This window comes from Molossus molossus, unplaced genomic scaffold (assembly GCF_014108415.1).
Source record: "Molossus molossus isolate mMolMol1 unplaced genomic scaffold, mMolMol1.p scaffold_m16_p_20, whole genome shotgun sequence".
NCBI lineage: Eukaryota > Metazoa > Chordata > Mammalia > Chiroptera > Molossidae > Molossus > Molossus molossus.
The window spans coordinates 54,347,659-54,374,683 of NW_023425356.1; the positions used below are offsets into that span (position 1 = coordinate 54,347,659).

Here is a 27,025-nt window from a genome sequence, read left to right on the forward strand (position 1 = left end):
CACCTAGCAGGCCAAAGCCCCAGGCTCCCCTTCAAAGGACAGAGGAAGATCTCAGGAGCAGGAAGAGCAGTCGAGCCTTTTAAACTCATTCCTCAGCTCCTGACCAGAGCATCCACCATTCCCCCGCCCCTACCCCCCAAAGTACAGCCGTGGTACTTGTGTCTTGGCCTACTCATCCCCTGTTAACTGCCACCAATGAGAACCAAAGGCCACCAGAGGAAGCACTTTATTGATGAGTTATCTCCAGGAACCAAAAAGACTATGTACCCTCACCCTCCATCCCTCCAGGACCTTACACTGTTCCACTTAGGGGAAGGGAAAAAAGTGGCCTTTTGGTTTTTCAAAGCCCCAGGCTTTCCCCTCCCTTAGAAAACTCAGTAGCAATACTGCTCCTCCCCCACCCCCCACAATGCCTGCTGCAGCTACTTAGTAACAATTGTGGGTGAAGGAGCTAAGGGAAGCAGTAAGGGATGAACAGAAAACAAGTATGTAGCCCATCAAAGGTCCCTCTGTCCAGCCTCAGTGGCTTGATCCTTCAGTTGCATTTTTCTTTATGCTGAATTACGCCTTTCTGAATCAGATCGGGGATTTCCACTGCCAGCCATGGACCCAGCTGTAATACAATGGAGACCCTGTGAGATTATTACCACCTAGGCAATGCATCTTGTTCCATCAGAAGCTCTTTCCTAGAGATTCTAGGGGGACACACCCAAGGGAAAACACTGTTATTCCTTGTTCTCAGTTACTTTTCTCTTTTTTTGAATATATATATTTATTTATTTGTGGTACGTGCCCCTAGCAGGAACCGAACCCAGGACTCTCTGTTCCGCAAGCCGATGCTCAACTGCTGAGCCAAACTGGCCAGGGCTATATTTTTAATTTTTTAGAGAGAGAGAGAGGAAGGGAGAAGGAGAGAGAAGCAATGATGTGAGGGTGTATCATTTACTTTTCTTATATTGCTTATATTTACTTTTCTTATATTACTTTTCTTATATTATCCTTTTCCCTGCTTACATACCAAATACCCCAAACTTACCCCTAGAGCCATGAGATGAGCTAGTCCAAACTTGGGCACGTTCCTGGCCCACAAAGGCTTAAAGTGATCGGTCAGACATATTTTGCCACCCCTATGAAAGGGACAAGACGGAAGGAGGTGTTGACACGCAAAGTTCACCATAAAGCATAGCAGCCTCTTGGGAGCATAAGACTACCAGTGATCTAAATTGAATACAAGGTCAGCCAAGTATTTTGCCCAGGCTTGGAAGAGGGAGGCCTGGAGCCCCTCTGGGACTCTGGGAAAATCCCTGCCCCTCCACAATTCTTCCCTAGGCCCTTTATTGACCCTCTCCCATCTCTTATTCAGTCCTACCTGTACATCTTTGCTGTTTTTCCATCCAGTTCAGGGACAGCAATTTCTGGAGCAGTAGTAGGATATGTAATAGGAATCTGGAGGAATTATAAAACCTTAATAAAAGAAAATCAAGATAGAAAGGAACTAATGTAATTAGACACACATTCCTTGGCTGAACTGAGTTGTTTGGCAAACTCCCCAAGCAGCATGTGCACAACCAAATCTGTACTTGGAGATCAGTAACTGTAACCTATGCTTGCTTCAAACCTCAGCTTTTCCCTTCCATTTGAAAAGCTTTCTTTGGGCCTTTCAAGAAATGCTACCTTGTTAACCTCCATATTTCCCACTCCATCATACTCACGTCAAACTCGATGTCAAACTCATATTTGAGGAGATCATGGATGTACCAGCATTTTCCAAACCACCTATAACAAAGATCAAGCCTCAGTCCAATTTAACCATTGTTCTCATGTTAAAATTATGTCTTCTTGGCTTAGGTGACCAGCCTGGGAGACTCATGAGATGGGAATTGGGAAACTCTGGAGCTGTGGGAGTAGACACAGCCAGGGATGCAGGGATGAGGCAGGGATGGCCTGGCAATGTGCTTTGAGACACTAAAATGCTAAAGCCATGTAAGATTCCCACCCTGACACTCCCCCAAGAGGGTCTGCCTACCTAGTCCCTTCCTTGTTGGACTCCAGTCGGAACCAATCAGTGTCTGCATTCTTGTTGTTCTCCACATACTAAAAGCAGAGAATTAGGTCTTTGAGGGGGAATTTGGAGCTAAGGGCAGTTCCCCTTCCCTCAAAAGAAAAGTATGTGATTACTTTCTCTCTTAGTATTTTTACCCAACTTTTCTGACATAAGCAAAACTGAAGACAAAGTTATACTGGTAAGCAGGGGACTTGCAACTTTCCCAGAGCAGAACAGAATGCTTGGGATCCACTTAATTTAGCACAAAAGTTGATGGCAGCATTTTGGTTCTCTTCTCACTTCTGACAGTTTTTGCCCTCACCCCACAAGTCATTTTATGGGGTATTCCCTCCATGGAGGATCTCATATAGTCCTCATATAGCACCCATATGCTGATGACTTCCAAATCTTTCTCTTTAACCCAGATGTCTGCTCAGAGTTTCAGACTCCAGTGTCCAACTACATATTGAAATTTTTATCTTCATTTCACAGGAACCTCAGGCTCAGCATTTCTCTATGTTCCTTCAGACCTGTTTCTCACTGCATGAGTCTCAGGCGGTAGCATCAGTATCCACTCAGTCACCCAGGCCAGAAATCTGGAATCATTCTTGATCCTCTCTCCTTTACTCTAGTCCACTGACCCTTTACAATGTCCTGCTGATTTTACCTTCTGAATATTCTTCAAATCTACCTCTCCTTTCCATTCTCACTATAACTAACTGCAGAGCTTAGATCACCACCTTTGTTTTGCCTGGGTCAATGGCAGCCTCCTAACTTGTCTCCTACCTTCAATCTTATTCCTGTCAATTCTATTTTCCTCTCTACTGCCACCGTGATTGATCTAAACCCAAATCTGACCGTGTTGTTCCTTAGTTAAAATCCTTTAACGGTATCCCAAAGCATCCAAGATAAAATTTGCACTTTCAAACTTATGTCTCAAGCCTGCCCACCACTCCCTGCCTCACATTTGATGCTACAGCAACTCTGAACTAGTTGTTGCTTCATACACATCATACCGTTCTAGGTCTATGCCTTTGTCCATTCTGCCCCTTTGCCGTGAATGTCCTTCTCTTACCCTCATGTTTTATCTGGCTAACTTATGTTTAACCTTTAAGTCTCAGCTCAAGCACTGCCTCTTACAGGAAGCCTTCCCTGACCAGATCCGAACAGAATTAGGTATCTCACCTCCTGTTTCAAAACAACGGAACAGTTTCTTAGCCTCCTTCTCTCCACCTAAACAATTTTTAATGATCCGTTTGTGTCTACTTCGGTAGGCTCCACCTTATTCGGTTCTTTATTCCCTTCCTAGGCACTAGGTGTACAATAAAGGTTTTTTAGTGAATGCATGCACGCGGCCGGAGACAGAGACCGATGACCACTCAAACTTTCTTCTTACAGAGAAAGGAGATTAGCTGAGAGCACGGCTCGTTCTTCACGGTGAGCTCAGCTCCGCGATTCTGCAACTAAGGCCTCCTGGAATTTTCGGCCCTAACGGCGTGTTCCTCCCCCAGGAGTGAAGAAGGAGGCAGAGAGGTGCGGACCGGACTCGGACCACCTCCTCACATCCAGGAGAGTAAGCACCTGGAGCCAGAGGGACACGTCACCTTCCCGGAGGCGTATCCCTAAATAAGTGCTGCTTTCAGCTACATTTAGTCCGTCTGTCGCTCCCAACGCCTCCTCCCGACCATCGCATCCCCAAGCCCCCTAACCTCGCATTTTTCCAGTTTCCATGAATTTGGGAGTGCAACTTTAAAACCGGAAGTGGCTTCCACACGGAGCCTATTCCTAAGCACACATGATTACCCGCAACGCTGTCGCGACGCGCCCGGCCGCAGTAGCACAACTGACCCGGATAAGAGACTGATATTCCTCCTTGAGTCGCTGCACCCACAACTCCCGATCTCGAGGTCCAGCGTTAGTCTTCAGCACCGGGATCTCAGACACTACACGCCTGGTAGCCTCGTCCGCCATCTTGGACGAGGGCGCAGGAAAAATGCGGAAGTGGCTTTACCTGTCGTTTACAGTCAGGGCGCCGCCATCTTTACTACGGGAAGATGGGGATTTGGGCTGCCTTAAGACTTCCTTGAGTGCGATCTTTATTTTCCAGTAGCGAAGACAAATTTGTCAGCTGCTCGTGGGTACAACGGGAACAACAGAATGGAAACGGATTGCTCTGAATATGGCGCCTATCAGTTAAAAAAAAAACAAAACCACCACCAACCCTGCAGACTGCTCAAAGCGTGACTTCCGCTCATGCTCAGAGGAGTAATCTCAGAGCCGCTTCCGGACACCTCCTCAAACTTGGAGAGTCAGAATTTCTGGCTGCCCTAGGCTCTGTTCCAGGCACTGCCTTCCTGAAACGCGCGATTCGCGTCGAATAGCTTCCTTTGCTTCCAAGTGATCGGCCTGAGGGTCCAGAGCCAATGAAGTCATCCAAGTGGACGGTATTGTAATTATTGCAAACCCTGGAGACCCAAAGTATAGTATGCGGTCCCAGCCCAGAAGACTTAACACAATTGAATTAGGGGATTAATAAGTGCCAAGGTCACAGGAAGATGTGTTTAGTCTTGCCTGATCTTTTTTTTTTTTTTGGTCTGAAATTAACCCATCTAGGAAAGCATCATGTCTCATCTCTAGTGCATGGCACACAGCAGGTACCCAGTAATCTTTCTGCAGAATTTTGTATTTGCCAGTTAGTTTTTAAACCTAAACTCATTAATTTTGGTTTTACTCCATTAATCGTTCCATCCTGTAGTAATAATTTTGGATCAGATTCTATTAATCATCAAATTCTATATTTAATTAATAGATGTGATGAGCATTCATTTCTAATAGCTGGAACCTCCAGTACAATGATGAATAAAGATTGAGAGCAGACATCCTTGTCTTGATCTGATTTTAGGGGGAAAAGCATTGTCTTTCTTCATTAAGTATGTTAGTTAGCTGTAGGTGTTTCTAGATGTCTTTTATCAGGTTAAGGAAGTTCCCTTCTGCTCTTAGTGTTGAAGGTTTTAATCATGAAGGGATGTTGATTTTTTTCCAAATGCTTTTTGTGTGTTCATTGAGATAATGTGGTTTTTTACTTTTATTAGCACGTTATACATATTTTCCCCTTTAAAATATGGGATATTGGCCCCGCTGATGTGGCTCAGTGGTTGAATGTTGACCCATGCACTAAGAGATCACCAGTTTGATTCCCTGTCAGGGCACATGCCCACATTGTGGGCCAGATCCCCAGTGAGGAGCAGGAGGCAGCCAATCGATGTTCTCTCTCATCAGTGTTTCTCTGTCTCTCTCTCTCCTTCTCTCTTCCTCTCTCTCTAAAATCAATAAAGAAAAAAATAATAAAACAAAATATGGGATATTGGATAAAGGTAAGACAAAGTTGTTTAGTATTTCACTGGAGATCTCTCTCCAGGGGAAATAAAAGTTTATTTCCTTTTGGGTGTAGGCACTGTGGTGTGGTACAGAGTGCAGAGATTTGGAATAAGGCTTTGCAATTTGTCATAAGACTTCGGAGATGGGGAAGGGAAAATAGTGACATGTAGGTCAAAGGATATAAACTTGAGGATCTAATATAAAGCATGGTGACTGCAGTTCATTTATTGTGTATCTGAAAGTTGCTAAGGAAAGATCTTAAGCATTCTCACCATAAAAAAGTTAATTATATGAAGTGATGGATGTGTTCATTATTTTTATTTGGTACTCATTCATATGTATATATAAATCATCACATATATATTGAATTATCTCTTTATTTTATTATTAAAAAAATCCTCACCCAAGGATATTTTTCCATTTATCTTCAGATAGAGTGGGAGGGAGGAAGGGAGTTGGGGAGAGAGAGAGAAACATCACATTGATGTGAGAGAGATACATCAATTAATTGGTTGCCTCCTGCACGACCCTGACCAGGGCCTGGGACCGAACTGAAACCAAGGTATGTGCGTGCTCTTGACCAATCCCGGAATTGAACCAGAGAGAGACTCTTTAGTCTGAGGGCTAACGCTCTAACTGCTGAGCCAAACTGGCCAAGGCTGAATTATCTCTTTAAATATAAATTATATTTGTGAATTCTTCAGTACAGTTAGGGGTAAAAAGACTGGAGAGTTACTGCAACTCTGTGAACTGCATATTCTCCTAATTTCTTCAAGCAGACCCTCATGGATGGATACTTAGGTTGTGTTCAGTCTTTTGCTATAATAAACAGTACTGCAGTTAATCACTTTGTCTGCTTACCATTTTGTACATGTGTAATAAATAAATATGGAACAGTTGTCTTAAAAGATTTGTGCATTGAAAACTTTGTTAAATATTGCCAAATTGCCCCACATAAAGATTAAGCAATTTGTATTACAATTAGCAATATATGAAATGACGTTTCCCTCTCAAAAATCAGAATCTTAGCAACAAAGTTGTTTTTGCCAATTCCATAATTGAAATGGGATCTCAAGACAATTTTAATGTCCATTCACTTATTATGAGTAAGGCTTAACATATTTTCATATGTTTAGTATCCATTTATTTTCTGTAAATTCTATTTTTTGCCCCCTTTTAATTATCACTCATTTGTCTTACTGATTTGCATGCCTTTAAAAAAAATTTTTTTTTATCCTCATCCGAGGACATTTTTCCGTTTTTTGTTCAGATACGGGGGGTGGGGGGGTGGGGGGGGTGGAACACCGACGTGAAAGGGACACATCGAGTGGCTGCCACCCACACAACCCAACCAGGGCTGGGGATAAACTGCAACCGACATACATACTCTTAGCAGGAACTGAACCCCGGTCTCTCCGGACTGCAGGCCAATGCTCTAACCGCTGAGCCAAACCAGCCAGGGCTGCATGTTGTTGTTGTTGTTGTTTAAAATGAAAGAAATTAGTCAGATTAGCCATTCGTGATGAGTTGTAAATATTTTCCCTATTTGTCATTTCTTTGTTCATATTGTTTTTATTTTTTAAATCCTCACCCGAGGATATTTTTCCATTTATCTTCAAATAGAGTGGGAGGAAGGGAGAGAAGGAGAAGGGAGAGAGAGACATTGATGTTAAAGAGACACATCCACTGGCTGCCTTCCCGCAGGACCCCAACCAGGGCCTGGAAGAATCGCAACTGAGGTACTTGGTGCCCTTGATCAGAATCAAACCTGTGACTCCTTGGTCCGTGGGCCGACGCTCTAAGCAGGGCACTATTCTAGATTCTTAAGATGGTTGCAAAACTTAAGAATTTTCTAACAAGTGCACTTAAGGCTACACATTTTCAGCTCTCTCCTTCTCTGGTACCTGCCTGGCCTTTCCCCCACCCCCCACCCCCAGATGTTCCCTTTGCCTTTCTCTCTCCTAAGCTCCAAGAACCTTTCTGCTTCTGTAACTTGTTCCTTAAGCCAGGCTCACTTCTACTACCTTTGTAACTCTCTAAATAAACTTTCTCTTATAATTTGGGGGGGGGGGAAAGACGGTACATTTTCCCCATAAACTTTGTTATTTAGTATTTTTATTCAGTTCAGTTTATTTTTAAATTGCGATTATTTTATAATTGTGATTTACTTTGGGGGGGTTATTCACAAGTATATTTCATAAATTCTAAATATAAGGACTTTCTGGTTACCTTTTGTTACTGATTTCTAGATTAATAGCAATGAGGGCAAGAAACACTTTACAATTTCAGTCCTCTGAAATGTGTTGAAACTTGCTTTATAGCACAATATGGCCAGTTTAAAAAATGTTCTAAGTGTGCTTGAAAATAATTTCTAATTTGCAGTTGTTAGGTATAGTGGAATATATATGCTTGAATCCAATTTGCTGCTGTTATTTAATTTTTTTTTAATCCTTACTGATTTTTTTGGGTGGGTCTATTGGTTGAGAGGTACACTCTACTGAAGAACAAGAGGTTAAATCTCATTATATGAACTGGTCTATTTTTTTCTTGTACCCCTGTTCTATGTAGTTTGAGGTTGTTCAGTGCATACAACTTTAGAATTTCCTGGTAAATGGAACTTTTTGATATGAAGTGATCTTTATTTCTAATAATGTTTTTTTGTTTTTTTTTTTAAAATAAATCCTCTCCAGAGGATATTTTTTCCCATTTATTTTCAGATAGAGAGAGGGAGAGGGAGAGAAAGAGAAACATCATGTGAGAGAGACACATCGATTAGCTACCTCTCACACGACCCTGACCAGGGCTGAAGATTGAACCTGCAACCGAAGTACGTGCCCTTGACTGGAAATTGAACACAGGACTCTTTGGTCCTCGGGCCAATGCTCAACTGCTGAGCCAAACCAGCCAGGGTTCTAGTAATGCTTTTTGCTTTCAAATCTACTCTATGTTGTTATAGAATTTTCACTTGGTTTATGTTTGCATAATGTCTTTTCCCATTCCTTCACTTTCAGTCTTTTTGTACCCTTATGTTTTAGGTAGCTCCCAGTGTCTTGCATTAGTTATGAGAAGATATTAAATCCTATAGGGAATTTAAATTTTATTTTCATTTATTGATTTTAGAGAAACATTGATTTGTTGTTCCACTTATGCATTCATTGGTTGCTTCTTGTATGTGCCCTGACTAGAGAGCTAACCTGCAACCTTGGTGTATTGGGGGGATGCCACCTGGCCAGGGCCATAAGGGATTGATTTTGGTGGAGGGTATGATGTAGGGGCCCAATATTCTTTTCCATTCAGAGTCTCAACACCATTTATTATATAATGCATATTTCCCTACTGATCTAAGGAGATGTCTTTATCATACAAAATTTCCATGTGCCCTGGCCAGTGTGGCTCAATGATTAGTGTCAGCCCAGGCACCAAAGGGTCTTGGGTTCAAGTCTCGGTCAAGGACATGTACCTGGGTTGCAGGTTCAATCCCCGGCCTCATTTGGGATGCATGCAGGAGGCAGCTAATCGATGTGTCTCTGTCTATCCCCCTCCCTCCCACTGCCTCCTAAAAGCAATGGAAAAATTATCTTTGGGTGAGAATTAACTAAATAAAATAAAATAAATTTCCATGTGAATTTGGGTCTATTACTGGACATTCTATTCTATTTCATCAATTTGTCTGTTCACAGGGCATCATCCCACTGTTTTAATTTTTGTAGCTTCACAGTATGATGCATTTTTGTATCTGGTTGGGCTTGCTTGTGTTCATTGCTTTGCTTTTCCAGAATTTTCCTTTCAATTCTTCCTTATTTTAACATTTAAATTTAAAATCTTGCTGATATTTAAAATCTAGATCATATATAATTTATGGACAAATTTGGGAAATTAACATCCTTATGTTTTCTCTATCCAAGAACATGAAGTTACTTTCCATTTGTTCAACTTTATTTTATGTGGGTAGCATTTTAATTGTGTACATTCTAGTTACGGTTATTCCTAGTCATTTTATCTGTTTTGCTGCTGTTGGGTCTTTTCTTTGATTATATCTTTAACTTGTTGTTTGTATATAGAGAGTATTTATTTCTGCATATTATTCCCCTTCCTGCTGTACTAAATTCTTTTGTTGTTGTTAATCCTCACCCAAGGATAGTTTTCCATTGATTATTTCTTTTAGAGAGGGTGGAAGGGAAGTGCGTGTGGGGGGAACACTGATGTAAGAGAGACACATCAATTGGTTGCTTCCTGCATGCACCACAACCAGAGCTGGGGATCAAATGTGCAATCCAGGTATGTGCCATTGACCGGGAATTGAACCCACCTGACTCTTCGTTCTGCAGGCCAACGCTATAACCACTGAACCACACTGGCCAGGACTAGAGGCATTTTTATTTGATTGAACAACCAACCAAAGACTTGTTTAGCCCTGGTTCAGTAGATCAGTCGGTTAAAGCATCACCCAATACACCAAGGTTGTGGGTCAATTCCTCAGAGTACATACAAGAATCAACCAATAAATGCATGAATAAGCAAAACAACAAATCGATGTGTGTCTGTCTCTCTAAAAAATCCAAAAAAAAAAAAGGCCTGGTTAATTCTCTAATTGGCTGGTGGGGCTGGTAAGGCAGGGCTGTATTGTGTCCTGGTCTATTGGATGACCAATGACTTTAATTTTTAATGTTTTTACTAATTTATTTTTGTTACAGATGTTTCTTCTTTTCCCCCCATTGACACCCTCCTCCCAATTCTCCCCCAGTCCTGTCCCCAGCATTGTTGTCTATGTCCATGGTTACGCATACATGCATATAAATTCTGTGGTTTATTTCTTCCCTCCCCCCCCAACCCCCTCTTCTGAGATTTGTCAGTCTGTACCTTACTTCTATGTTTCTGAGTCTATTTTGTTCATCAGCTTGTTTTGTTAATTATATTCCACAAATAAGTGAGATCATGTGATATTTGTCTTTCTCTGATTGGCTTGTTTCGCTTAGAATACTACTCTCCAGATCCCTCCATGTTGTCTCAAAGGATAAGATATCTTTCTTTCTTACAGCTGCATAGTACTCCATCGTGTACATGTACCACAGCTTTTTTTATCCACTCATCTACTGATGGACACTTGGGCTGTTTCCAGATTTTGGCGATTGTAAATAGTGCTGCTGTGGACATAGGAGTACATACAGTCTTTCTGATGGGTGTTTCAGGCTTCTTAGGGTATATTCCTATAAGTGGGGTCACTGGGTCAAATGGCAGTTCAATTTTTAACTTTTTGAGGTACAACCAGAGTGGCTGGACCAGTTTGCATTCCCTCTAGCAGTGTACTAGTCTTTTCTCCATACCCTTGCCAGCACTTGTTTGATGTTTGTTGATGGCAGCCATTCTGACAGGTGTGAGGTGATACCTCATTGTTGTTTTAATTTGCATCTCTCTGATTAGTGATGTTGAACATTTTTTCATATGTCTCTTGGCCATCTGTATGTCCTGTTTGGAGAGGTGTTTCTTTAGGTCCTCTGCCCATTTAAATTGGATTGTCTTCCTTTTGTTGAGCTGTATGAGTACTCTGTATATTTTGGAAATTAACCCCATATCTGATGTATTGTTGGCAATTATGCTCTCCCATATAGTGGGTTCCCTTTCCATTTTGATGGTTGTTCCTTTTGCTGTGCAGAAGCTTTTTAGTTTGATGTAGTCCCATGTGTTAATTTTTTCCCCATTTCTCTTGCCTTAGGTATTGTATCAATGAAAATTCTGCTGTGTGTGATGTCTGAAATTTTGTTGCCTTCACTTTCTTCTAGGATTATGGATTCACGAGTCACCTTTAAGTTTTTTATCCATTTTGAGTTTATTTGATCAATGACTTTGAAAAATCATCCCCATGAGGGCAGCAGAGAGCAGTTATAAAGAACACCCTAAACCCAGGTGGTGTGGCTCAGAGGATTGAGCATTCTCCCATGGACTGCGAGGTCCCAGTTCCATTCCCGGTCAGGGCACATGCAGGGGTTTTAGGCTTGATCCCTAGTAGGGGGTGTGCAGGAGGCAGCCCACTGATGTTTCTTACATCGATGCTTCTATCTCTCTCTGTAAAAAATCAATTAAAAAAATTGTTGGTCAGGGAGCATTTTAGACAGCAGATCATGTTTTCAGTGACTGACTGTGGCCCCTACTATTCTACTCAGAAATTAGGAGCCAACATGAAGCCTGGGTGAAAATGAGTAACTGGGGCAGCTTGGCGTTAAGGGGGGACCAAGAACTAGAGAGGACAGTCAAGAAAACAAGTCACTGTAGGATCAAGTTCAACAATAAAGCTCAGGCAGGGACACAGGACTCTGGGCATGGGAGAGTTAAGAGGATACTTTTGACAACAGGTTGCTAAAAGGGTGTGGACTGTTTTAAGGGAATGTCTGGTTTGAAAAGACCTCAATTCCGGCCGCGTTGCAGAACAGCATGGACTGGAGCACTCAGCAGCCTGAGTGGAGATCTGCTGCACTTTGAGCTCTCACCTCCATCCACTCAAGAAAACATCTACTAGGGACATGGTACCATCTGAAGGGGGGAAATGATCCAGATAGAAAAAACTGATAAGAACAGATATTACACTTGATCTTAGCCAAAAGACTGATAAGCAATAGAAAGAAAAAAATATTTAATAGGGACATAGTACCATCTAAAGGGCAGACAATGGTCCAGAAAGAAAAAATAGGACCAATAAGCAGAAGTTACAAAGAGGTAGATTTTTCTAAGTACAGAAAAAGGACTTTCAGCCCTGGCTGGTTTTTCTCAGTGGTTAGAACATTGGCCTGCAGACCAATGAGTCGTGGGTTCAATTCCAGTCAAGGGCCTATAACCTTGGTTGCGATTTGTCTCTGGCCCTGGTTGGGGTGTGCGGGAGGCAGCCACTCGATGTGTCCCTTTCACGTCAATGTTTCTCTCTCTCTCTCTCCCTCCCACTCTATCTGAACAGAAAAGGAAAAATGTGCTTGGGTGAGGATAAAAAACAGAAAAAGGACTTTCAAATCACTGAGAACTACACTGAGTTGAGCACTGTATCATAGGACATAGTGGACATAGGAGATGTGAAAAGTAGCCAAAGGGTGTCAGCTTCAAGAGTCTAGTGAAGGAAGAGAAAATTGTGGAAATAGAGTTTAGAGAAGCAGGAGAAGGATGTCAATCAGGGCCAAGGTGAAGGGCCAGTCTTTGAAAGCTGGAGGGATGTTTTCTCAGCTGAGGCTTGGAGGAAGAGAGCCGAGAACTGATGTAAAGGAAGGGAAAACTCAAGTTCCCAGTTGAAGGAGAGGGTGGGAAAAATAAGGGCAAGAGATGAAATTTTTGTTTTAACTATAGAGATGATGTACAGTTTAAGCCAAGAGTGCACAGCTCTTTAGCTATGGTTAACAAAAAAATGTTACTGTTTGAAAGTTTTCCCCAGTGATGGGCACAGGAATGCCATCTCTACACAGGTGTCCTTAGCTTAGTAGTATTGACTCCAGTATCACCTCTAGAAATTTGCTCAGCTCTACGGACATTATGACCTCTTCAGCACCTGCTAAATCTGAAATGCTGAAAGAGTGAACTTTCAGCACCCCCATCCCACCCCTACAAATGCAGCCACGAATGGACTGACTAGCTTAGAAACACACAACTATCCTACTGTCTAGACAAATGGAGTTGGGTTAGGATTGTAGGAGAGGTAGGCATATGGAAAGGAGTTACTACTATGATGCCAAGACTACTTAGGTGTCAGACCACCCCAGGATATGGGTGACAGGATATGAATCTAGCTTAACTACTGCCTGTGCCTGCCCTTTTTGTGGGCTTATGTAGGTGGGAAATATCCCCTTTCCATGCATCACAGCTACTTCTGTCCTAGTGACTCTCCCTGTAGGAAGAACCAGGGAGCAATCTGTGAAGAAAACGAGGATATAGGGGTTATTCACAAAGGAAGAGTTCCAGTGGGTATTGTGGGAAAAATGGGTGTGGTAGAAGTTTTTGGCTTTTTTCTAACCAACATCTCTTCCCTTTGTCCCAAAGTAGGAATGGATGGCAGGTGTCACCCTCCTCCTTGCTGTCCACTGCTCTCAGACAAGGGGTTGTCCATCTTCATCCAAAAGTGCTTCCCTCTTTGAAGCTCAAGCCATTTGCTCTACTACCCTTTAGCTCTCATGCTTACAGAGCACCTATTAAATAACGTCTGTGACTCACTCTTCCTATCATTGTGTGTTTCTAGGAAAATCCATGATCCCTAGTTAGTTTTTGACCTTCTCAACTCCAATTTATAATTCCTTAACTTCAGCATTTCCAGCAACACAGGTGTTTATTTTTTATGGCAGCCTCTGGGATGAGAGGGTATCATTCTTGAGTGTGGAAACATTGGTGGTGCCTAAGCTGGCGAGTTTCAACTTCCACACCCACTGAAACACGGACTGGCCGTACGACCCACCATGGTAGAACAGCATGGCTGTAGGATCCATCAGACCTTCTTGCCAAGCTTCCAGAAAACCTGGGTCAGGAGCCAAAAGCCCCTTTCCTGTAAGCTACCTCTGGGGACATCTGGCACGTTTTTAACTTCCATCCTCTTGAAACACTCCCTTCTTTTTGATTCTGTGCCAGTCGTCAACCAGTTTTTCTTTCTCACTGGCTGTTCCTTTTTAAAAAAATTTAAATGTTTTTATTGATTTTTTTAGAGAGAGGAGAGAGACATCTATGTGAGAAACATGGATCGGCTACCTCCTGCACGCCCCCTACTGGGGATCGAGCCAGCAACCCGGGCATGTGCCCTGATGGGGAATCAAACTGGGACCTCTAGGTCCATGGAGGATGCTCAATCCACTGAGCCACACCAGCTAGGCCTGGCTATTCCTTCTCAAAGATCCTCCAAGGCCTCCTTGTCTATTTGTGTCTTAAATGATGAGCACTCTTCTTAGCCCTCTGCTGTTCCCTGGGGAACTTATCCAAATCCATGGCTTCAACAAGCCTTTAAATGTTCATGATTCAATTTCTGGCCTATACATCACTAGAGTATTTTTTTAAAAAGTAGTTTTCTATAAGAGGCACATATATACACAGTAAAACAAATTCAAACAGTAAAGACAGCTCTAAAAAGTACATTTCATCCCTCCCAGGCCCACATTTCATGGTGAATTTTTATTTATTTATTTTTAACCCTTACCTAAGGATATTTTCCTATTTATCTTCAGATAGAGTGGGAGAGAGGGAGAGAGAGGGTGAGAGAACCATCAATGTGAGAGGGATATAGACTGGTTGCCTCCCTCATGACCCCGACCAGGGCTGGGTACCAACTGCAACCTAGGTACGTGCCCTTGGTCCGAATCAAACCCGGGACTCATTGGTCCGTGGGTCGATGCTCTAACCCGACAGGGCTCATGTGAATTTTCTAATGCCTGTGTAAATGTGCCATATGGATAATCCTGCACTTTCTCTTTCCCACTTAATATACTGTTCTCCTAGGTTAGATCTGTATTTTCAACTCCCATTAGGACATCCCATCTGGCTGTCCCATAGCCCCCCAAACTCCTCTTTCTTTGGAACTGTCCCTCGTGCTCCATCCTATTGCTGTTCTCTTTTTACAGTCACCACCATACAAAATTGTCTTTATTTTCTATACAGGGTGGGGCAAAAGTAGGCTTACAGTTGTGAGCACCCAAAACACAGAGTGTAGTCTTGTACTATTATTTATTAGTTACGGCATTATATTTATTTTGGTATTATTTTTCATACAAACAACTGTAAACCTACTTTTGCCCCACCCTGTACATCGTGCCTTTCCATTGACTGGTTTCCAACCCACCATGTCTCTGAAACATAGTTCTTCAAAATTACTATGGGTTCCCTGTTGCAAAACCCAGTGGACATATTTTAGTCGAATCTTACCTGATCTGTTACGTTCAACCCTCCGCCCAGCTTCCTTCCCCATCGCACCCTGCAGCGCAGCCGTCCTCGCGAGGCCACCCGTGCCCGCCGCGGCCCCCACGCCCTGTCTGTCACACGCACAGCCAGCGCCAAGCCTCGTGCGGGTGCCGTCCTCCAGAACCAGCACTGCCCAAGCGGTACACGGGCAGGATCCTGAATCCTCCCTCTGCCGCACACCCGTCCCCAGTCCCGTCCCCAAGGCACGAGTGGGCTTCCTGAGTGCAACAGTGCTCGCGCCTCCGCTAAGGCTCTCCAGAGCCCAGGCCGGTGTCGCCGGTCCCCCGCCCCGCTTCCCTACAGCTCCGGACTCGGCTCGGGCACTTCCTTCGGAAGCAGGTGCTCAGAACGGCCAATGCTCACGGCGAAACCGTGGGCACTCGAGGCGCGGCCGGGGCTGCGGCCCAGGTTCCCCGACGTCCGGGTCAACAGGAAGCTGCGAGCAAAGGTCAAACCCAGATCACGACCCTTGGCCCCGTTCGCGACAGCCCGACGCGTCCTATTCCGCCCTCATGCGTCATGGCCGCCGGCCCGTCTTCCCGAGGGCCTTGGAGGGCACGGCCGCCGGCCCGGCGCCACCGGGGTGCCCGCACCCGCGAACGCGGCGCTCGGCCCTCCCGTGGCCGCCCCTCGGCCGCGTCCGTCGGGAAGCGCGCTCGCCGCCGGGCTGCCCGAAAGCAAGATGGCCGCCCGCCCCTCGGCCGCCCGTGCACTGCGCCCGCGCCCGCGCCGCCGCCAGGCCGCCCTCACCTGGCATGGCTCCGCCGCTCATGCCCAGCCGTGGTCCTGACGCCGCCGCGAGCCGGCCAGCCGCCGGCCAGGTTCCGGGCGCCGCTCAGGACGCGGCCTCTCCCCGCCCCGCCCGCCGCGCCCTCCGCTCCCCTCCCCTCCCCCTGCCCCACGCCCGCGGCGGCGGCGGCGGCGGCAGAGCCCGGATGCGGCGCCCGGAGACGGCGGGGGGAGCGGCGCGGATGGATCCAACATGGCGGCGCCGAGCCTGCGCCCGGGGTGAGGCGGCGGGGCGGCCGGAGTGGGGAGGGGGCTCGAGCGGGGCGGGGCGCGGCCGGGCGGGGCCGCGAAGGGCTGCGGAAGGAAAGTGAGGGGCGGCGGTGGCGCCGTCCAGCCCGGGGGCCTCGGGGAGGGAGGTGACGGCCGCGGCCAGGTGGGGGAGGGGCGCGGCCGCCGGGCGTGCGGGAGGCCGGGCGGGGCGGGGGCGGGGGCGAGGCGTCAGCGGGGCCGGCGGGCGGGACGCGTGGGGCCGGGCGGAGCGGGCTGCGGTCCCGCCGGGCCGCGGGGTGGGGGCGGAGGCGGAGGCGGAGGCGGAGGGGCCGGGGTGCGAAGGAAGGGCTGTGGCGTGCGGTCGGAAGGAGGGCGGGATTCCTGGGAGGGGTGTTGAGACGTGGGAAAGGAGACTCGGACTTACGACGCCCGCGGAGGGCTCGAAAGTGTTAAATTGGAGGTGGGAGGGGGAAGGGCCTAGGCCGAATTTGGGTGGAATAGGAGAGAGCGGAGGTTTGGGGAGTGGAGAGCCTGTCGGTGTGACGAGGTAATGGAGAAAGTTTGGGAGGGAGGGGAGTGGGCTGGGAGACAGGACAGTGGAACTGCGCGGTCATAAAGGTTTGGGGGTTACCTTTCCCCCGTGGAAAGGAAGACAGGGCAGAGTTAAGCAGCGTCAGTTGCAGCCGATTCTAATTGCCAGGCCTTCGGCTTTTAATAAAGTGGAAGAGCATGAGGGAATGGTCAGGTGGGTTTGGAGAACTGGAGTTGGCTGAGGGTTCAACTTGATTTGGTCTCAGAGGCCCCCTATCGTACTCTCTCTCGTTTTTCCTGGTTATGAAAAGAAGGGGAAATGGGGAAGCTGGTGTCACGGGAGACTAGTAGGAGTAAAGGAGTTTGCTAGTTTTTAGCAGCGCGAGAATAGGGAAATCGTGCAGTGCTGGAGCCCTACGTGCTACCGTGGAGGCTCTGGAAGGCAGAGAAACCAGAAAACACAGGATGGCATCCAGAAAGCCGGGCTTACTAAATGACTGCTTGGAAATGGACTCCCCCACCCCCCTTGTTTTTGTTTTGTTGCTGGCTTCGAACCTTCTCTTAGGAAGACCTTTCTTTGGCTGTTTGGGTGCTAGGAGGGAGGGTCAGTGTTTATATATAGAAAGTGTCCCTGGTGAAACGTAGATGTCTGAGTGCTGCCCCAGTGGATACTTTGCTCTGACTGTGTGCTAGGTAAGGAAGGGCTGAGATAGAATTTGGAGGGTAGTTCTGGTCTGATGAGTGCAGCGATGGATGGAAAATACCTGTTTTGACTGTTACACTTTCCCCAGGTCTCCCTAAAGATGAAGTTAACATTAATATTGTAACAAAATTAGGTGGGTCTCATAAGGAATTGAGTATTCCGGTGAGAATGTGTCAGAAAATAATTGGTTTTACCCTGCTGGTGTGGCTCAGTGGTTGAGTAGGCCCATGCACCAAGAGGTCCCCGGTTCGATTCCCAGTCAGGGCACATGGCCAGGTTGTGGGCCAAATCCCCAGTGGGGCACATGCAGGAGGCAGCCAGTCGATGTTCTCTCTCATTGATGTTTCTCTCTCTCCCTCTCCCTCCCCCTCTCTAACATTAATGAAGAAAGAAAAGAAATTTCAAAATTTCTAATAGTCACATTAAAAAAATTGGTTTTCCTACAAGTTGTTGAATTTGGGACCTTTCTTGCCATAAGCCATTGAGTCTGGAAGTTTTTGGAGTTGTTATTTGTGTGAATTGGCTAGTGGAGAGTTAGGGAAGTCTGATTACTTCATCGAGGGTGGGAATCATTTCCATCAAAATGGCTTTAGACTTGTCTATGTATTTTTGCAACTAAGGTTAACTAACATGTTGGGTCTTTGAGGTTTCAAAATAAAGCTTGAAAATTGACTTTTCCCCCCTTACTTGTTTTTGTTTTGTTGCTGGCTTCGAACCTTCTCCTAGGAAGAGACCTGGGAAAATAAGTTTCTGGCAGAGGTAAGTCTGGAACTTTTTATTGTTTTCAAACAATGGAAGGGAATGGAGATGTCATGAGAAATGTGTTGGGGTTGAGCTCAGTAAGGGGGTAGATGGCAGGTAACAGGAGTTGTCACCTACCAAGCTGAGTGCATGTCATCTGTTGTCATAACTGCATATGAACAGGAGGGAAAGGAGAGCTGAAATTAGGTTGTTAGGTTAAGTGCCCAGCCTTGTTTTGGTCTTATCTAGTCTTCTTGGTTAGCTGAGAGAAACGTTTTTAACCTGTGGAACATTGCACTAAGTACAGTGTCTACTAAATGTTGCCCTTGGAAGGTTGCTGAGGCACCTTCCATGTTTACTCTTTCTTCTAATTGTTCAGGGCATCACTTTGTTGGTTCTTCCTCGTAATTTTGTTCCCTGCGGGCTTCTGAGAGAGTCAAATACCTCTAGTTTTGTGAAAATATGGATATAATCCCTTGTTGGGATGAGGCTCGACTGTGCTTGAAAGTGGAAACTTAACAGAGAACAACCAACCAAGAGGAAATACAGTACATACGTATGGGCTGTCTGTTGGCCTCGGCTGGCTTGGACCTCCCTAAAGAGAACAAACTACAGCTCCAAGAAATGCAGCAATTCATCAGAATAAAGTATTGGGAAAACTGTAGGGGGACTCTTATGTTAGGATCTCAAACAGACTCAAACCAGCCAGCAGGATCAAGGCTTGTGTTTACTGGAATGTTTGTCTTGTGGTGTCTGGCTTTATTTCAGGAACCAAGACTCAGGAGTTCTTGCTTACCTCCTGTTCAGAGGGGATGCATTCTCTTCTCTACTCCGCTACCTTCATCTAGGTTCTCTAATTCAAGCTGAGTTCATTTGCTTCATTGCCACAGAAGGCTGAGCGTATTTTGGTTTAAGAGGAAGTTTGCCATGTTCTTTTAATGTTGAAGTTAGATTATTGGAACTCCCATCTTGATTGCTGAGTGAGTGAACTCACCATCCTAGATGATGATCAATTAGGGAGGACTGCCTATTACCTAGCCTCCTGATATTTATCCCAAAGACATGGCCTTGGGAAACTTAGGCCCCTTCTCCATTTTGCTTCATCGAATAAGTCTGATCAGCAGCCGAATAAGAAGGCTTGGCTACTGGTCTAGTTTTAGGACTTTAAAGATGGCTATGAGGGTTAAGTGCGGGATCCTTTCCTTGTGTCTGTCTTGCACAGGATGGCATTTCTCTTATCTTCACAGAGGTCCAGATTGAACTAGGTCAAATTAGACCTCCCTGGATGGGGCAGAGGGAGTGTAGCCCTACCACCTGCTGTTCACCTGAATGGCAACAGCAGGTGGTAGAGACCGAGGTTGGAGTGGGATAGAACTCCTGAGTGCCAGTTGGACTTAGTAGTTAAATGAGTCTGTGTCTGACTGGGTTTTCTTTTCTCCTGGAATACTGTTTGATGGGTTTGGGTCAGAGGGACCAAGTGGCTTTCTTCTGCCGACCTAGGGTGGAAAGTGACATACTGTCTCTATTCTGTTAGACCCTTTATCATGCTCCATACAGAGAGGGGTCTCATTCTCAGCACTATCGACATTTTGGGCGGGATAATTATTTGTTGTGGGGGACTGTCCTGTGCACTGTAGGTGCTTAGCAGCATCCATGACTTCTGTTCACTCCCTTATCCTACCATATGACTATCTAAAATGTCTCCATGCATTTCTGAATGTTTTCATGGGAGTCGAATTGCCCCTGGTTTAGAACCACTACCTTGAAGCTCTGATAATTTCAGGCACCTTAAATGATCTGGCCTGGGAACCTAGAACTGAAAAGTGCCTGTTTTTCCCCTCACCTGTGGGTAGTTAATCCTCAGAGACTTGAGGCCTATTAGAGAATTGTATCCATTGATGAATAATTAGGACCACAGTGTTTTCCTGTATTCTGCCTCATTTTCCAGTGGCCTGTCATGTGGGGCAATACTCCTTCATTTCTTGGGGTTTAAGTCAGAACACTTAGAATTAGGGAGCTTTGGAGCAACCTGGCCTTCTGATTGGTTGAGTGTGAAACCTGTCCATCTGTTTCTGGGATCCTCATAATCCAACAGGTGGCCAAAGGGAACAGGTGGGTTAGGGAACAAGAAGTTGTAGGGGCTCTGAGGCTGGGTTTTCCCTTGTTGCCTGGAATAAGCAAGAAGTTACTTTCCTCGGGCTCCTCCTGCACCTGGAGACTACATTAGGTGAAATGAGAGGGAGAGACACGAAAAGTCCTGTCTGTAGCTGAGCAGCTGTTTTCCCAGCTGTTTCCATGCTTTGGGTGGGGTATCTCCTAAGTAGATATGGGCTGTATTTCCTGTCCACATTTCAGACCCCATGGTATGGGGCTAAGTGATTCCAGGGTGGAAAACTCTGTTTTCTTAAGTGAGTGAGTCTCTGTGCTTCTATTTTAGGGTTACTGAGGTGGAGAGGACCAGGTTCTGCTTGCTCCTCAGTTGTCTGGGACCCATCAGCTTGGCTGTTCTGAAGTTGTTTATTTTATTCTCTCAACCTAGACTCAGTTTCTTGGTATGAAATGGACAGAACCGTCTATTGTTGTGGAGCAGGGTGCTGTGGATTGGGTAGTTCTGCAGTGTAGGGAGGCTATAGCTAGAAGAATATGTGCATGGTAACGGAATTGTACGTATCTAGTTTTAGAGAGGTCCTCTCTTGGACTTACTTGAGTTCGTTTCTTTCTTTTTTTTTTTTGTTAATCCTTACCTGAGGATTTATTTTCAATTGATTTGTTTTATTTTATTTTACTCTTTTAGGTGGAGTGGAAGGGAGGGAGGAGAGAGAGAGAGAGAAACATTGATGTAAGAGAGACATCGATTAGTTGCCTCCTGCATGGCCCCGACTGGGGATGGGGATCGAACCTGTAACCCAGGTACGTGCCCTTGTTGGGGAATTGAACCTAGACCCTTCTGTCCACAGGCCAATGCTCTAACTGCTGAGCCAAACCGGCCAGGACTTGAGTTTGTTTCTTAATGGGTACCGGTTGTGATGATCTTTGGAGGTTAAGTTCAGTCTGTGTGCCAGGCTCTATTCATTGCTAGGCACTAGGGGTATAAAGATGAATATAACTTAGTCCTTCTGCATGAGTTGCTGAAGATCTAATGGGATAATAAAAGCACAGATGAGTTCAGTACACTTGGGTAAACGGTTGAAGGAAATATTGTTATGTTTACGGGAGCACAGAAGAGGACTCCTTATCCCAGCATGAGGTGTGGAGAATGAACTTAAAGTTGGTATCTGAGCTGACTCTTAAAGGGTGAGTAGGAGCTAGCTATCTGAGAAAGGGTGGTGATGGAGGTGTGGAATAGGAAGGAAAGGGGGCATTCTGGCGAAAGGAGTAGCCTGAAGGAAGGTACAGAGAAGTGAATTGGATGCTGTCTGTGAACTGTAAACAAACTGATAACTTAGAGAGTAAAGAGGGGGTTGGGAAGTCTGAAAGGTAGCAGGGCTGGATCTTGGAAGGGTTGATGTGTTGTGTAAGGAGTTTGGAGTGTTCCTACAGGTAAGAAAGGGGTGAAGCTAGGTCTTAAGCAGAAAAGTGATATGGTCTCTCATGCATTTTATTATTTTTTTAAATCTTTTTTTTTTTGTACGTGCCCCTAGTGGGAACCGAACCCAGGACTCTCTGGTCTGGTCCACAGATCGACGTTCCAACCGCTGGGCCAGACCGACCAGGCTCTCATGCGTTTTAGATAACTGATTCAACTGGATGTGGGGTGGATTTAGGTGGGTTAAGCCTGGTGATAAAGAGGCTGTTACAGAAGTCCAGGTGAAAGGTTACTGGGACCTGAACTAGGGCAGTGGAGGTGTAAAGGTGAGGCAGATTTAAGACACACTTAGAAGTAGCATCAATAGGAGTGTATGAGTGGGTGGTTGGGGAGGTTGTGGTCAGGGGACAGTTAAGTATGAGCAACTGGAGTGGAGGTGAATGTTGTTTGACCTGAGGATTAGCTATTAGCTGGGTCCTTTATGGAGGAACTTTCTGAGTCAAATGCCAAATTATAGAGTGAATGTGTGGCTGTCATTGGTCATTGACAGGGGATTGGTAAATGACCACCATGAGGAAAGGTTAAACGATGGTATATCCAGTTGGCGTCTGAATATCCAGGGGGTATGTGGTAGAAGAGGGGAATTACAGGAATGTTCAATGTAGGATCTTAGTCATGTTTCTGGATTTAGATCCATGAGTTTTTGGTGACTTTTACTGATTAACCTTAGAGCAGTTATGCTTCTGGACTTGATTGTATTGTAGGAAACCTACAGGTAGGTTTAGGGAAGGATGAGCCTAGGCTGCAGAGGTCAAGGATGCCTATCTCTTTGAATCTTTTTCACGACGATTTATGTCAGCTTTACAAAGTGATTTCACATGTATTTTCTCATTGGGTTCTTTTTTTGTTTTGTTGTTTTTTGGTTAATCCTCACCCAAGGATATTTTTCCATTGATTTTTAGAGTGGAAGGGAGGGACAGAGAAACATTGTGAGAGAGAGACACATTGATTGGTTGCCTCCCCCATGACCCCGACTGAGGTTGGGGATCGAACCTGCAACCCAGGTATGTGCCCTGGACCTGGAGTCAAACCCATGACCCTTTGGTCCACAGGCCGATGCTCTAACCGCTGAGCCAAACTGGCCAGGGCTCATTGGATTCTTAACAAGTCTCAGGAGTAGTTTTTTTCATGCCTGTTTTGTAGATGGGGGCAGTGAGACTTTGAAGTTAAGTGACTTGCTTAAGGTCACACAGCTACATGGCTTGTTAATGATACAGGCAGAATTGAAACTCGTTTTCACCCTAAAGATTTTCAGTTTCCTGCTGTCAGTCCCTAAGTTCATCTGCTACAGCTTCCTTTTAAAGAGGGTATAGTGCATGGTTCGTGCTAAATTCCGAAGCAACCTTCCTGCTAAGGCCATTGGACACAGAATTCGTGTAATGCTGTACTCCTCAAGGATTTAAATTTATTGAAAAGTAAATAAAATGGATTTGCTCTCTTAAAAAAAAAAAAAAGTTAGGAGGGTATTCTCTTGCCCTGGCCGGTTTGGCTCAGCAGTTAGAGCATCCACCTGCGGTCCGGAGAGACCCGGGTTCGGTTCCCACTAAGGGCATGTACCTCGGTTGCAGTTTGTCCCCGGCCCTGGTTGGTCGTGCGGGTGGCAGCCACTCGATGTGTCCCTTTCACATTGATGTTTCTCTCTCTCTTTCTCTCTTTCTCTCTCTCTCTCTCTTCCTCTCACTCTATCTGTGCAAAGAATGGAAAAATGTCCTCGGGTGAGGATTAAAAAATAAAATAAATAAATAAATAATAGGGTATTCTCTGCTTCTGCTCCATTTTGTCTACATTTAAGAGGTGAACTGGTTGTGGGGGAGCAGATGGGACCAAGAGCACTATTTTGGAGGCAGGTGGGAACAATTAGGGTAATATCTCATAGCAACTCCTGCTGAATGGGTAGCACTGAAATCCCACGTAACATTCTCACTTAGGTAGAGTGACTCTAGTTCTCCAGTAGCATCTTGGACTTAGGGTACCACCTGTGTATGTGGTGAGCTCAAGGCTTTATTTATTATTATTATTTTTTTAAATCCTCACCTGAGGATATTTTTCCATTTATCTTCAGATGGGGGTGGGGTGGGAGAAAGAGAGAAACATTGATGTGAGAGAGACACATCGACTGGTTGCCTCCCACATGACCCTGAACAGGGCCTGGGAGGAGCGGCAACTGAGGTACGGACCCTTGGCTGGAATTGAACCTCCAACTCTTTGGTCCACAGGCTGATGCTCTAACCACTGAGCAAAACTGGCCAGGGTTGGGCTTTATTTTTAAATAAACACTTGCGAAGCACTGCACAGTGTCGGGCATTATGTTAGCACTGGGAATGCAGAAAGGAGCGAGAACAGTTCTTGCCACTGTCGGGCTCACAGGTTCTTTCTGTGTCCATACAGTGTAGTGGGGATTGCAGCTGCCGAGCAGGGATTCTGGAAAGCATCGCGCACCTGAGCCCCCAGTATGGCGGGCCTAAAGCGGCGGGCAAGCCAAGTGTGGCCGGAAGAGCGTGGCGAACAGGAGCACGGGCTGTACAGCCTGCACCGCATGTTTGACATTGTGGGCACCCACCTGACACACAGAGACGTGCGCGTCCTTTCCTTCCTCTTTGTCGACGTCATTGATGACCATGAGCGTGGCCTCATCCGAAATGGACGTGACTTCTTACTGGCATTGGAGCGCCAGGGCCGCTGCGATGAGAGCAACTTCCGCCAGGTGCTGCAGCTGCTGCGCATCATCACTCGCCACGACCTGCTGCCCTACGTCACGCTCAAGAGGAGACGGGCTGGTGAGGGGCACGGGTCTGGGGTCCCAGTGGGCAGTGGCACTGACCCTGCAGGCTACACAGGACTGTTATGAGGCCTGTTAGATGGTTGGACCAGAAGGGAGGGGTGCATCTTCTTGAATGACTACCTTTCCCTCTACAGTGTGCCCTGACCTTGTAGACAAGTATCTGGAGGAGACATCAATTCGCTATGTGACCCCCAGGGCCCTCAGTGATCCAGAACCAAGGCCTCCTCAACCCCCTAAAACAGGTGAGAGGATATTAACTTCTCTAATTCCCACCATCAAGAAAGGGGACACCGAACCTGTCATAGTCCCACCTTAAGGGACCCTGCCCCCTCCATGGCCCCATTAAAATCAGGTGAGTTGCTATTGTGTTCCCTAGGTCCTGTGATTGTTGCCACGCTGTCCTCCTCCTAGGTCACATTGTGGACACTGCATTTCCTACTGAGTCTAAATGATTCCTTCCTTATTCCAAGAGAATAGTTTGAGCATTTATCCCACTGTCTTCTCCCCTCTTCCCCTGGCCAGTGCCTCCCCACTATCCTGTGGTGTGCTGCCCTACTTCGGGCCCTCAGATGTGTAGCAAGAGGCCAGCTCGAGGAAGAGCCACACTTGGGAGCCAGCGAAAACGCCGGAAGTCAGTGACACCGGATCCTAAGGAAAAGCAGACATGTGGTGAGACGTTCAAGGGTCTCGGAGGGGTGCTCGGCAGTGCGAGGCTCCCTTGGAGTGCTGTTGCCGTGATGTTGAGTGGTGGTTGCTGTGGGGGGAGGATTCCCATCTTTGTGGCAGTGTATCTGTCAGCTCTGTCAGCACCAGATCAAAGGGATGCTGTCGTGACATCTTTATTGACAGAATGAACCACGTCATGGTTGAGTATGAAGATTTACTGTGCTGTTAACTAGGAAAATCTCTATCGGAAGCAAAGTGATGCTTGAGTGGTGGGACGAGGTGACCTGAGCATGGCCTATTTAAGGGAACCTCCTGTATTTGGGAGGTTCAGGGGTACCTAGAAAAGTAGTCCTGGGGAACAGGGTGGAAAGCTGTTAGGTGGTGTTCGGACTTCGCCACTCTGCTGCTCTTTCAACCTTTCTCTAAACTCATCCTTCACAGCAGCCTCTTCTGCATCTTTTCTCTTTCCTGCAGACATCAGACTGCGGGTTCGGGCTGAATACTGCCAGCACGAGACTGCTCTGCAGGGCAATGTCTTCTCTAACAAGCAGGACCCACTTGAGCGCCAGTTTGAGCGCTTTAACCAGGCCAACACCATCCTCAAGTCCCGAGACCTGGGCTCCATCATCTGTGACATCAAGTTCTCTGAGCTCACCTACCTCGACGCATTCTGGCGCGACTACATCAACGGCTCGTTACTAGAGGCACTTAAAGGTGTCTTCATCACAGACTCCCTCAAGCAGGCTGTGGGCCATGAAGCCATCAAGCTGCTGGTGAATGTGGATGAGGAGGACTATGAGCTGGGCCGACAGAAACTCCTGAGGAACTTGATGCTGCAGGCCTTGCCCTGACCTTCCCTCTCATGGGACTGGTCCCACCACTCGCCTCTGGAGCGTACATACTGTTCTGGGGTTTGTCCTCTCCCCTTCCAACCAATCACACCCCTGCCTTTTTTTTTTTTTTTTTTTTTTAAAGGAAAAGACAAAGGAAAATGGAAGTGGTGTTTCCCACCCTCCCTGTACCCATGTGCCTGGGCTTCCCCCGTTTCCTTTTCCACTCACCCCAACGTGTCTGCAGCCACCTTACCACTGAGCCGTGAGACAGATGTGTAGGGAGAAGCAAAGTCTGTAGGACAGTCTTTGTGAGGGACTGAAGCAACCACTGCGTCTGGGTGCATTGAGGGGCTGTCAGTACTTCTGGCTTTATGAGGGCTCTTACATTTTGTCTGAAAAACCAAAGGGCTGTGTGTAAGGGAGCTGTGTTGTGTGGAAGGTGAGACTCTGAAGTGTATTTTGGAAATGAATCACCACCCTCTCCCAAATTATAGAATTTTTAAAAAAGAAGCTGTGGCCCTTTCCACTCTCTCCTGGCCTCTGGTGCTGCTCCTCTGCCTTGTTTCTTCTGTCCCATGGCTGAAACTTCTGCCTGGTGTGGCTCCTCCTTCCCCCTTGTCCAGCCGTCTTCAAGGGAAAATAGGTGAGAGGACTAGGTAGCCCAGTCAGCCCGCCCAGCTGTGGGGTGTGTGTGTGTGTGTGCACAAGCACGGGAGTGTGCGGAGGTTGAAACACTCCCCCTGAAAAGGGAGGGGAGAGTGACTTTCCTTCCATGTGCAAGTGAAAATAAATGAGGTACCCTGCAGCCCTTCCCCTTCGCTTTCTTCTTGCTTAGGCAAAGGGCACAACAGGT

The 27,025-nt window shown here is 46.2% G+C and overlaps 2 protein-coding genes across 5 annotated transcripts; one reads left to right on the plus strand and one right to left on the minus strand.

The window, feature by feature from the left end:
• Positions 1-214: 214 nt before the first annotated feature.
• Positions 215-4,273, minus strand: UFC1 (ubiquitin-fold modifier conjugating enzyme 1). Its single transcript, XM_036273390.1, has 6 exons — positions 3,893-4,273; positions 2,027-2,094; positions 1,713-1,776; positions 1,370-1,446; positions 1,037-1,127; positions 215-613 (listed from the first exon to the last, which is right to left on the minus strand). Exons 1-6 carry the CDS (start codon positions 4,013-4,015, stop codon positions 536-538), a joined length of 501 nt encoding a protein of 166 aa, XP_036129283.1. The 5' UTR covers positions 4,016-4,273; the 3' UTR covers positions 215-535.
• An 11,957-nt stretch (positions 4,274-16,230) lies between these two features.
• Positions 16,231-26,977, plus strand: DEDD (death effector domain containing). 4 transcript variants are annotated; one of them, XM_036272593.1, is made up of 6 exons: positions 16,231-16,339; positions 18,291-18,323; positions 24,280-24,668; positions 24,808-24,915; positions 25,196-25,342; positions 25,814-26,977. In XM_036272593.1, exons 3-6 carry the CDS (start codon positions 24,344-24,346, stop codon positions 26,188-26,190), a joined length of 957 nt encoding a protein of 318 aa, XP_036128486.1. In that variant the 5' UTR covers positions 16,231-16,339; positions 18,291-18,323; positions 24,280-24,343; the 3' UTR covers positions 26,191-26,977. The 4 variants fall into 4 exon arrangements, with proteins under 4 accessions (XP_036128486.1, XP_036128488.1, XP_036128490.1 ...); XM_036272595.1 differs by lacking the exon at positions 18,291-18,323 and having other exon boundaries at positions 16,302-16,339; positions 25,814-26,313; XM_036272597.1 differs by lacking the exons at positions 16,231-16,339; positions 18,291-18,323 and adding an exon at positions 21,193-21,215 and having other exon boundaries at positions 25,814-26,313.
• The last annotated feature ends 48 nt before the right edge of the window (positions 26,978-27,025 follow it).